Raw genomic sequence first — 12024 nt, 5'->3', positions numbered from 1 at the left:
TGAATGAATGAATAAATATGTATTATATGTAAACTTCAGTGGAAAAATGATAATAATGTCTAAAATGTACACGAATAATAATAGATTTCGCAAGCGTTCATGCAAATCAAACGCCTCGGATGGACGAAAGCAAGGCAGTCACTGAATATCGGTGGAAACTAAAAACGTAATGTTTACAACGTCGAGCAAAAACGATAACTCATTGCGGTGTTATGCAATCAAATGTCAAGTGCGCAGTCAATTAGAATTGCTAACGTGCGCTCAACAATTCAGCAAAGCGGAGAGACAAGTCCAACGACATTGAAAATTCAAATAACGAGTATTCACAGCAAGCTAACTAATTTCGCCAACGAATAAATTTTCGCCGATTTTAAGGGGGAGGGAAAATGCAAGGTTATTGCAATGCAATAACTGGAGACAAGGCCCAGGGATTGAAGTGCTTGAAGAATGCGCATTAAAAATGGTGAATTATTTGCACTTTGAAGGCATAGTTAGTTATTAAATAAAATAAGTTATTTAGTAAGCCCCACCTTAAGCTTAGTTAGAAATGTCAAACAAGTTACACTAGTCTGTTTGAGATCTTAAACTCGACTGCTTTAAGTATAAGCAGCTGTTACAGAGTGTTTGATATTTATTGTTTCATAAATAGTAAGATATTTTAAATAAATAAGGGTAAACGATAATTTTTCGATGTATTTTCCGACGGCTGCGCGAAATTCGAAAAAAACTGTGCACCATTTCCGTCGATAAAAAGGTTCAGAGTATCATATACAAGCCAAATCTACCAAATCCATTGCCCTGATGCTAAAACACTAAGACTCGTCGGGATTAAGTTTCCTCACCAAGGTCCTCAACTTGTCGCTGACCACTCTTCAAAAACCCCATGTGTAGAAAATCGGAAAAGTGGTCCCTCTACTGAAACCTGGGAACCCCGCTAATACAGGGGGGTCCTATCGTCTAATAACTCTCCTCTCCACAGTAGTGAACACAGTGAGGCCTTGCTCCTCCCGACCTTCAAAAGCTTTTGACACAGTCGATTGACACAACGCTACTTGAGGATATCGAAAAATATACGAACTCTCCAAGGCTGAAAACGCGGACTATGAACTACCTGCGGTGCTGTTTAACTTCTACATCTCGAAACTCCCTCATCCACCGTAGGGAATTTCTATCACCTCATACGCTGGTGATTTGCACGATAATGACGTCGGGAAATAGAATCGATGTCCCCGAACTTTATCGCTTCCTCGCTGCACGGAACCTAACACTCTTCCCCACTAAATCCACATCGACCATATTCACAAACTGAACAAAGGAGTACAGACTTGACCATAAGATTGCAGTCGATGGCGTTAAAAAAAGTCGTGACAGCAAAATACCAGTATTTCGAACTCGAAATTTCTGCGTAGTATTTTAATTTAATATCGTTAGTAATAACAATAATGAAACCCAAATATATCGATGGCTTATAATTCCAATGAAAATCAAATATACTATCTATCTAGATAGATGGAAATTGGAAGAATACACTGCGAACTGTGATCTATTATGGGCAGAATATACTTGTATGTACTCGTATATACATATCCATCGCTTGATCTTCAGTAATGAGGCTTCAGCGGACTTTCAACATTGACGTGTTGCAAGTAGCCATACAGTTACTACATTATCACATTGGTGCACAATGGATGCTCAAGTGTTATTAAAATTATTTGCTGAGTCACTGGGCGCTGAACTGACTTTTAGAATGACTTGCAGATTTACGATTTGCTTTTATTCAAATTTATAAGCATGCATATACATATGGCTATGCGTAAGTAAATCATGACGGGTAAAAATGCCAAACTGAAGACCTCAAATTTGTTCGCTTTATTTAATTTTTTTTTGTGATAACAGCGTAACGTTTTCTTGAAAGCAATCGCACTTAGAGCCGCCAAAAACATTGCCACAAATTTAAAAATTTCTAAACGAAATAAAAAATCAAACTTTCATAGTAAATGCAAACAAAGCATTGACGTCTCAAGTCACAAAACGCTTTTCAAAAAAGTAACGAGACAAAACTACTGATATTTAAGGTAATCGAAGACTCATCACTCCTAAAATATCAATTTAAATATTGCATATGTACGTATATACGCGAACTAGTCTCTCAGGTTTTGAGACATCGTTCTGAAATTTTACATTGTCGTTTTCTCATCAAGAAGCTGGTCTTTTATCGGAAACGTCGATATCGGAGCACTATGGCAAATAGCTGACATACAAACTGAACGATCGGAATGACGTCCTTGTAAGGAAAACTTGTTCACCGTATTTTCCAATAGGGATAATATGAATTCTGAATATGTTCCGGCAATTTATGTCATGATGTGTAACTTTTCTTCTTTATATTCAGTAATGTTTGCAATTTCAACTTGGAAAGATTTACTCAAGAACAACATTTACAAATTATTCAATTTTATTATCAAAATAATTGTTCTCCAATTGCAACTTTTCGTCCGTCTTTGCCATTTTATGGTCATAATATTATAATCGTCTAACTGTGCTCGCTATTCGTCAAATCATTGAAAAGCGAGCGTACATATCGTCTACATAATCTTCAAGTGCCAATAACGCAAAGAACTGATCGAAGTAATAAAAATATTGCTGCCGTTCAGGCAAGTGAAGACCGCATTTTGTCGAATCCAAGAGGTTCTCAAGCATTGGGACTGTCTTAAGCCACCACCTGGCGGATTTTGAAAAAGGATTTGGGCTTGCATTCGTATGAAATTGTTCTCACTCAAGAACTGAAGCCATTGGACCACCGTAAACGTCGTGCATTTGCTGATTTTGCCTTGGAACAAGTTTAAAACGATAACGATTTTTTTAAGGAAATCATCTTCTCTGATGAGGCTCACCTTCATCTGAGTGGTGCGGTACATAAATAAAACTGTCGATTCTGGTACGAAGAAAAACCACAAATTATTCATGAACTACCCTTCCATTCACCTAAATTAACAGTTTTCTTTGGTTTTTGGTCGGGTGGAATCAACGATCCGTATTTCTTTTGAAATGAAGCTGTTAACACCGTTACTGTCAACGGAGAACAATAGAGATCGATGATAACCAACTTTTTATGGCTGCAATTGGAAGAAGTTGATCTTGGCAACATCTGGTTCCAACAAGACTGGGCTACGGGCCACACAACAATTATTGCGAGATAAGTTTAAAGATTCGATTATTCCAAAAAATTATCACATTGAAGGGCCTCCATGAAGTTGTGATTTAACACCATTAGACTACTTCTTGTGGGATTTAATTCATGACATATGACTTGATTTTGTGGAAAAAGTAGATTCATCGTATTTGTTCCTGCAAAAAAAGTCGTAGAGGCCATTTGAATGATGTTATATTCAGAACTTAATTGTACTGATTGTACTTTCCATTAAATAAAAAGCACTCTACTTTGCTCATACTCGGTACATTTGCCTGTTACAACTATCATTGCAAAAAAAGGAAAATAATAATATAAATATTCAAAATAAATATTTATATATCGAAATATGCAATAAATAAACAAAAATATATAAATATTTATGTGGTTTACTCACAAACGACAACTTGAGAACAAGAGAACCGATGAGACACTAAAATATTGTATGTTGTCAAAGGCTGCAGCACATTTGTTGCGCCTCAAATTACCCAAATTATGCAATTAAGTGAAATCGCCAAGCCACAGCAATCAAATTACAAAAGATTACCTTGAAGCTTTTGAATCGCGGACATATCGCTCATTTGCTGCAAGACCGGCATAAGTCAAAAAAATCGATTCTCCAGAAAACGCGTTTAAAGTTTTCAACTGACTATAACCTTACACGGTGACTCCAACCTTACACCTCTTCTCAAGCGGAGCATCTAAGAGGTATTCATATGAATTTTTCACTCAACATGATGTATGATATAACGAACAATTCTGCATCATTAACTCAAAAATCACGTTTTTTGATTTATGCCGGTCTTGCAGCAAATGAGCGATATGTAGATATGTATATCGACACAAATGCTTGGCATAATATCCAGCTGTGGTTATTTGATATTATCAATTAGTCATGATTGCCAGCGCTAAATTTGATTGCAGTTTAATATTGAGGAGCCCAATCGGCGAGCGACAGTGATTGGACAAATTATGTTGCAATTTCCGTTAAGTTTCTGTTTTCTTATTAAAAATATGCATACCTATAAAAATGATAAGGCAATGATGAATATATGTATGTAAGTTGCAGAGGAAGTGCTGTCATTAGCACTAAATTTTAATGAACATTATAGTTGAAAAAACGATGAAAAGGGTTTTCGTAGTTTGCAATATGTAATAATCATATATCATAAAATCAGTAATATGTACATATGTATGTATAATAATTAAAAAATTATTTGTAAACATGTTCGCCTGGACTTCCAGACGGACAATCAACTGCAGCTATGATAGCAGGAATATATGTAGCTTTGAAGCCACTGCTGGGTGGGTTTTGTCTCGTGCGCTGGATTATCCAATGATTTTCATCGAAGAAAAGCTTTATCACGCCTTGTAAACCATCGTGCTTCTAATTGAGTTACGTGCACGTCAATTTAGAAGCCTTCGGGTCAAAAGTGCAAATATATACCGATGTGTACGTTGAAGTATAAGCTGAGTTCAGTGATAAATAGTTTATACCTTGTGCTCTTGCAAGGTAAAAGTTGTGCGCTGGCAAAGTTTAAAGTTCAAAAGTGCTCAATGCTGGCACTGCATTGCAGTAGCACTGAAAAACGGTAGCGCATGAAAAGTTTCATTACAACAATAAGAGCTGAATGTAGGGAGGTGAGCCACTTTTTTCAAACTTGCTATGTTTTTTTGTTTTTTGTTTTTCCATGAAATACAGACAGGTGAGGTAATATACTTTTTATTGAATTACACAAGTATATATCTACATATTTCTCTAACGATACGCTAATGAATGCTCAGAAAATTCTTCTCGTTACTTGAGGTATATAAAATCAGAAGCTAGCATATCATTCACAAACAAAAAATTTTCAATACAAGTATTTGATTTTGGTCGACCAGTTTGTAACACAACAGTATGCTATAGTGATTCCAAAGGTTCGTTCGAGCATGTCGACTGTGGCGAATGACAGGCGTAATGTTTTGCTCCAAAGCCAGAATCCAAGCGGGATTGTCTGCATAAATTTTAAACTTTATATGTATATTCCCGCAGAAAAAAGTCAAACGATGTGATATCACACGATCTTGGTGGCCAATCGACCGTCCGAAAACGTGTCACCGAAATATACTCTCAATAAATCCATTGATTGAAGTGATGTGTGGAAGTGGAGCCGTCTTTTTGAGACCAAATGTCGCCGATATCACGAGCTTCAACTTCAGGCATCAAATACGAGGGCTGCTATATATATTTCTGGCCTGGGCAACACTAAGTGTTGCCAGGTGCAATCTGATATTTCCATTGGAAAGTTTGACATTTTTTAGCATAACATCACTCAGAACGTTTTGTCATTTAATCGTGAATTGTTTTATTTACAGGGAATTAAAAAATTCATCTCGGCCAAAAAATGGAATTAACTCGTGAACATTTGCGATCATTTTTCACAAATTTCGACGTGGATTATCACGACAAGAGTACATCGATGAACTAAAATCTTTGTATGGCTATGAAGCACCATCCTATAGCACTGTGAAAAACTGGTACAACGAATTGAATCGTGGCCGACGCTCGCTCAAAGCTAATTCCGTGAAGGTCGTCCAAAAACAGCCGTTGTGCCAGAAAACATCGATGCCGTACGTGAACTGATAATGCAAGACCGTCATGTAACATACCTTCATATAGAGGCATGCCTATGCATTTCTCCCACCAGCATACATTCGATATTGCATGAACACCTGGCCGTAAAAAAGGTTTGTTCTCGTTGGATCCCGCACAATTTGACAATCGCTCAAAAAAAAGGCTCGTGTGGATTGGTGTAAAGAAATGCTGAAAAAATACGATCGGGGTGCTTCAAAAGACGTTTATAAGATCGTCACAGGTGACGAATAATGGATCAATGCGTATGAGCCCGAAACAAAACAGCAATCAACCGTGTGGGTCTTCCAAGACGAGCCTAATCCAACGAAAGTTGTTCGTGGAAGAAGCACTCGAAACAAATGGTCGCCTGTTTCTTCGGCAAAACTGGTCATGTGGTGACTGTTCCGCTTGATCAACGTTGGACGGTCAATTCTGAGTGGTACACCACCATTTGTTTGCCTGAAGTCTTCGGCGAAATTCGAAAAACGAACAAGAGAAGACGAATCATTGTGCTCCATGACAATGCGAGCTCTCACACATCGGCTCAAACCAGCGGCTTTTTGACCGGCCAAAACGTCGAATTGATGGGTCATCCGCCGTACAGCCCTGACTTGGCACCCAATGACTTCTTTTTATTCCCACACATCAAGAAAATAATGCGTGGTCAACGATTTTCGTCGCCAGAAGATGCTGTTGAGGCATTCAAAAACCATGTTTTGGAGGTGTCTCAATCGGAGTGGAAAAAATGCTTCGAAAATTGGTTTAAGCGCATGCAAAAGTGTATAAATCTTAATGGAGAATATTTTGAAAAACAATAAAACCATTTTCGTTGATAAATATTCCTATTTTCATTATTAGGCCAGAAATACAAATATATGTATAGCAGCCCTCGTAGTCGGTTATCATTGGCACGATGAAGATCGCTATTGACAGCTATGTTCTCATCGGCATCATTTTTGAAAAAATATGGAGCAATGATTCCACTGGCCCACAAACTAAACCACACCGTTGTTTTTTCTGGTTGAAATGACAGCTATTGAATCTCTTCAGATTGTTCTTCGTCCCAAATATGGTAATTTTTCTTGTTTACAGAGCCATTAAGCCAGAATTAGGCCTCATCGCTAAACAAAATTTAGCTCGGAAACATCGGATATTCTTGGTACTTTTCCAGAACCCATAGAGGGAAGCGAAGCCGCTTGGGATATTCGAGCGGATTTAGTTCTCTCACAAGCTGTATTTTGTACTCTTTCCATTTAAGATTTCGCCGTAAAATGTGCCAAGTCATGCCATAGTCCGAGTTGCTGCGAGCGGCCTGGAATCGACTCTTTACAGTTTTTGTGTCTTCGCTCTTTTATCACTATATAACTTAGTAGTTTCGCTAATTTCTAGTATTGTGTCCACTAAACACAGCACTTAATGTTATTTACTGATAACAGTATATCTGTTAGACTGCTGTGTATATAAATCCGGCTGCGTATATGCGTTGCATAAGTGCTGACTAACTGTTTAAATCGCCTACATACATACATACATTCTTTAGGCGTCGTATAGCGCTGGGAACAGTACATATACAGAGAAAACTATGCGAGTGTGTCTGTGCCGTTATGTAGTTTAGACCTGTCAAAATCACTTATCAGTATTTTGAAACACATTGTTTTTATAGCTTCTAGTAGTGTGTACTATGTGCATTGTTTTTTATGCCCTAAGGCAACATACGGTCTGATGAAGCACTAACACATGCATGTCTAATCTGTCTCAGATCAGCAGGCAGCGAACGATGGACCGGCGAGTAGTCGATACATGTACTACATGTTTTGTATGTGTGCCTGTGTTGTATAGAAAACACAAACTGGTCATTTTCGTTGAAATTTTGACGTTTTATTCTTTAATCGTAGTCCGTCATCAGTAGTTCCTACACCCTCACCGACGTTGCAGCTTGCAACACTTTGGGCCTTAAGCCAACAATTTGCACTCACCGTCCATCGCAGTTCGAACTCGCCAGTCGCGATCGCTCAATCGCTCTATCGTGCGCGCTTAAAATCATAAATACCGCAAACGTAAACGCTTCACCGGCGACACCAAACCGTCAAGTGGTTCTCGGTCAATAGGAACTATTTCAGCTCTGCCGTTAGCTCACTGAGTAGCCGCCGTAATGTGGCTGCTCATACCGATCCTCTTCTACTCGGTCATCTTCCTCTACATACGTCACATATACACATACTGGAAACGCAAGGGCTTCCCAACCGAACGTACCGGTTTGAATTGGCAATTTCTGAAACAAGTTTATCGGCGCGAGTTCCACTATGTGGACGCCATCAACGAAGCATACAAGGCAGGCGGCGAACGTCCCTTATATGGCGTGTACTTCTTCTTTCGGCCAACATTGCTGGTGCGCGATGTCGCCTTGGCGCGCACCATCCTCGAGATACCGCATGGACATTTCGATGACAAGCGTTGGCACTACATGCAAGGTTATCGCAAAATAAATTTACTCGAAAAGCTCGCATCGATTTTCAGTGTGCCGCGCGTGGAGGGCATGTTTCGGAATGTCGAAAAGGTGGCCGATCATATGGTCAAGCAAATGAATGCGTTGACGCTAGGCAGTGAGCAATTGGATATGCAGATCGTTATGAGAACGTGAGTAGCACAGTTTACAGTTTAGTGGAAGACTTAGGTAGTGACTCGGTGTAATTGAAAATTCGTTGTTGAAGTGATTAAGTGAAACAGTAATAATAAGCAATGCTTAGGTTTGATTTGTTAGGTTCCATGGGTGAAACTTGTGATGTGATTATAAAGTAAAAGCTACTAGAATTCCACTTGGTAGTACTAGACCTGCTTATAAAGTTGACTTTCTAAGGATTTCGATTTTCTATTATTGATTATTGGCAGTCTAATTCGCAAACCGAATTCCAAAATTTAAAGTATTTCAAAATTTTTTTAAGAATAGTGGCCAGTTTTGAAGGGAAAATCTGCAATCAGCGAAATTCGCATGAAAATTTTTCAAACAAGAATCATTTTTTTTTTATGAAAACTACTTTTTTCACACAAACTTTACCTTACAGCTACGTCATCAATGTATTCGCTAACCTGCTGTATGGTCTAGACACCAACTTATTCGAGCCGAACGATAGCGTCTTCAAGCGGTACATACTAAGCACGTTACGAAATCGCGGCATCAACTCATAGTGAGTCTTCCGATTATGTTGCTTTTGCAAAGACATACAAATATTTATATATAACAACAACTGCTTTATTTCCCAATCAGCACGTTCAATCATTTGCCGAAAAAGTCGTCGCTCACCTATCGGCTGCGTGACATTATCAAGGACAGCGTGGGACGCCGTGAAGATGGCGGCATCATACGCAAGGATATCATGCAGTTATTGGTGAAGTTTCGAAACGGCAATAATTTAACGAATAATGGTAAATTGAGTTGGCATGTGGAGAATGTGTTCGGTGAGTAAAAGTATAGTAATTTTAAATAGAGTATGGTAAGTACCAACAAACATTTGACATGGAAATTTTTCAAACAAAAGATACAGTCAAATCAGTTATTCATTCATCAATATCGCACTTCAAGACTTGCTCCAAACATGCCATTATTGATTATGACATTATGTTGCAGAACGCGAGAAACTACTCTCGATTAAGAAGTTGTCGAAAATTGCCGAACGCTTTCTTAATATCGGCTATGAATCTACCGCCTCAGCGGCTACGCTAACGCTTTATGAAATTTTGCAAGCGCCGAGCATCTACAAGAAGGTGATCGAGGAAATACGCCAACTGAGTGTAGCAACAAAGAATGCAGATAATGCAGATAATAGATTGACCTATGCGGATATTGATAGCCTCCAGTATTTGGGCGCTTGCATCAAGGGTACGTCTGCACACTAACAATGTTTATTAGTAGATTTCGACTTATTGTTTTATCAACTTTTTTTTTCAAATTTGCTTAGAAACTGTGCGCAAGTACCCGAGTGTGCCGTACATCGAGCGTGTCTGTGGCAAGAACTTTCCAATTCCGAACAGTCGCGCAACGATCAATGAGGGCCGCACCGTAATGATACCCGTGATGGCAATGCAGCGCGATGAGCGGCACTTCAAGGACCCCGACTATTACAGACCCGAGCGTTTTTACAATGTTAAAAGCGGACCAGAGCTGGATAATTTTATGGGTTACGGTTTAGGTGCGAGCGTTTGTGTGGGTGAGTATTAAGAAGCCGAACATTTTTACCATAAAAGAAGAAGCACTGTCCAACATTAGCATAGTCTCTAGCGCAAACTGCCGGTTCTGCGACATGGAACAGGAAACCCCAGAATACCCAATTCTGTATTGTCCAACAATTTGCTGAAGCAAGCTCTAGGCACTAGGTTTTATCTACGTGAACAGGGAGACACATCACATCACCTCATTCGCGCCCAATAGGCTCATGGAAATGTTCAGGATGCTGAACCTTAGTGACCTTATGTGATATACTCGTAGAGGAGGGCACAACACCGTAGATCGTAGGTTGTAGAGTGATAGAAATGCTTGTCCGTTGTGTTGTCCAAAACTGCTAGGTATGAGTCAAAAAGACCGTCGCATAACGACAAAACGCCTAGAGCCTGCCATAAATGTATTGAGGCGGTTAATATCAATTCCAGCCAATCGGTCGCCGGGTTCTTAAAAGGTATGGCAACCGAGCTGCTTCAACGTTGGTCTGGCGAAATTGGCTAGACAGTAGAAAAGCAAGTGTCTAGATTTTTCTACCTCAGCCAACTTTATACAACTTTGACAAGTTACGTACTCCAGAATATTTTGCCTCATCAAAGGACAGTGTTTAGTAAAGACAGACACCTATCACTTTAGCGACGATGTGAACCTTTCTAAGAGCTAGTGATTCAATAAACCTTTTCATTGTACTTTGCGCTTCTGCAACCAAGCTCTTGCTGAGCCTAAATTCACGAAGCCTTGGAAACACCTACTCGTTCCCATACTGATAAGATTTGGCACATCGACTTTACTGTGTCCGCTGTGACCAGACACTAAAGCAAGTTTAATATGGAAGTATGTAGCTTGATGCTACTGCTAGTGAGGTCAGTGAGTCAGAGCTTTCAGCTTCATTATTGAAAATATTAGTATTAAAATTGTCTGCTAAAGTTCAACTTATAATTAAAAAACTTAAGCGCCAAGAGATGGAAAACTGAAATAAATAATCTTTGATGTTCAAGCACAATAAAGAAGTTAGGTTAGGTATAAACTCAACATCGCCTTCCACCGTTCTAATATTAAAATAAAAGAAAAAACATAAACAATAGCGTATTGAACATGGCAATTAAGAAATCTTCTAAATGTATTATTTAAAAATTGTATTCTTAATTAAGTTATTACATTTAATTATTTTTCCCCGCCTTCCAGCTCGCAATTTCGCCATTTTGGTTACCAAATTAGCACTTGTAAAGCTGCTTCAGCACTTCGACATGGAATACACCCCGACTGAGGACATACAAATTGTCCACAATCCTGCGCCCGTCATCATATGCAAAGGTGGCTTTAAAATCAGACTGAAGACGTACAAGAACAACACACTTTTGTAAATATTCCAGCAACAATTCAAGCGCCAGAACTTTTAAGAACGTCGTGCATTTACTACAATGTAATTATAAGATATGTTTATGTTTGCCAGCAAACGAATAAATGTAAATATATTCATTATAATGAGCTTTAATTGTTGAAACCCCTAAAAGTATGCTTCTGCTCAGCCATAAAAATGACATTTTGTTGAGCAATTACATAAAAGTCCCAAAAATTAAAAGGTATTCGGCAATGTTTACCTATTTGGGGTACACAGGATGGCAATGAATAAAGTAATTTGCTAAAATAACTGTTGTGTTGCTCGCACCGCGCTTCAACGCGCCTAAATGTATGCTATGTAAATAAAACTCAGAAATTTATGTTTTTCTGCGAATATCACTTAATTAAGGATGGTAAATGAGTAAGTGAAATCAACGAAAGATGGCTCCTTATGATAGAGTGAGCGGAGAAGGTTGCAGTGCGCAGAAAATAGAAGTAGGTGGTAAATTTATAATGGTAGCTAACTTTATAATGTTTCGCTTTGTAATGTATGTGGTGTATCACATTTCGTTTTCTTCTCGCTTGAGCGTGAAGCAACTGGCTTTATGTTGAGGTTATTCAAAGCAAATAAATTACTAATTAATAGAGAGCGTTAAATATGAG

General features: G+C 38.7%; 2 protein-coding genes across 4 annotated transcripts in view; one reads left to right on the top strand and one right to left on the bottom strand.

Annotated features, from left to right (window-relative positions):
- Nucleotides 1-12024, bottom strand: part of LOC125775789 (uncharacterized) — a 162221-nt gene that overhangs the window by 27025 nt on the left and 123172 nt on the right. The gene's annotated exons all lie outside the window — the stretch shown is intronic.
- Nucleotides 7668-11505, top strand: LOC125775783 (probable cytochrome P450 310a1). The gene is made up of 6 exons (XM_049446550.1): nt 7668-8444; nt 8870-8992; nt 9073-9263; nt 9433-9684; nt 9764-10012; nt 11206-11505. Exons 1-6 carry the CDS (start codon nt 7960-7962, stop codon nt 11382-11384), a joined length of 1479 nt encoding a protein of 492 aa, XP_049302507.1. The 5' UTR covers nt 7668-7959; the 3' UTR covers nt 11385-11505.

Source organism: Bactrocera dorsalis, chromosome 1 (genome assembly GCF_023373825.1).
Source record: "Bactrocera dorsalis isolate Fly_Bdor chromosome 1, ASM2337382v1, whole genome shotgun sequence".
Taxonomy (NCBI): Eukaryota; Metazoa; Arthropoda; class Insecta; order Diptera; family Tephritidae; genus Bactrocera; species Bactrocera dorsalis.
This window is presented reverse-complemented; position numbering and strand designations above follow the sequence as displayed.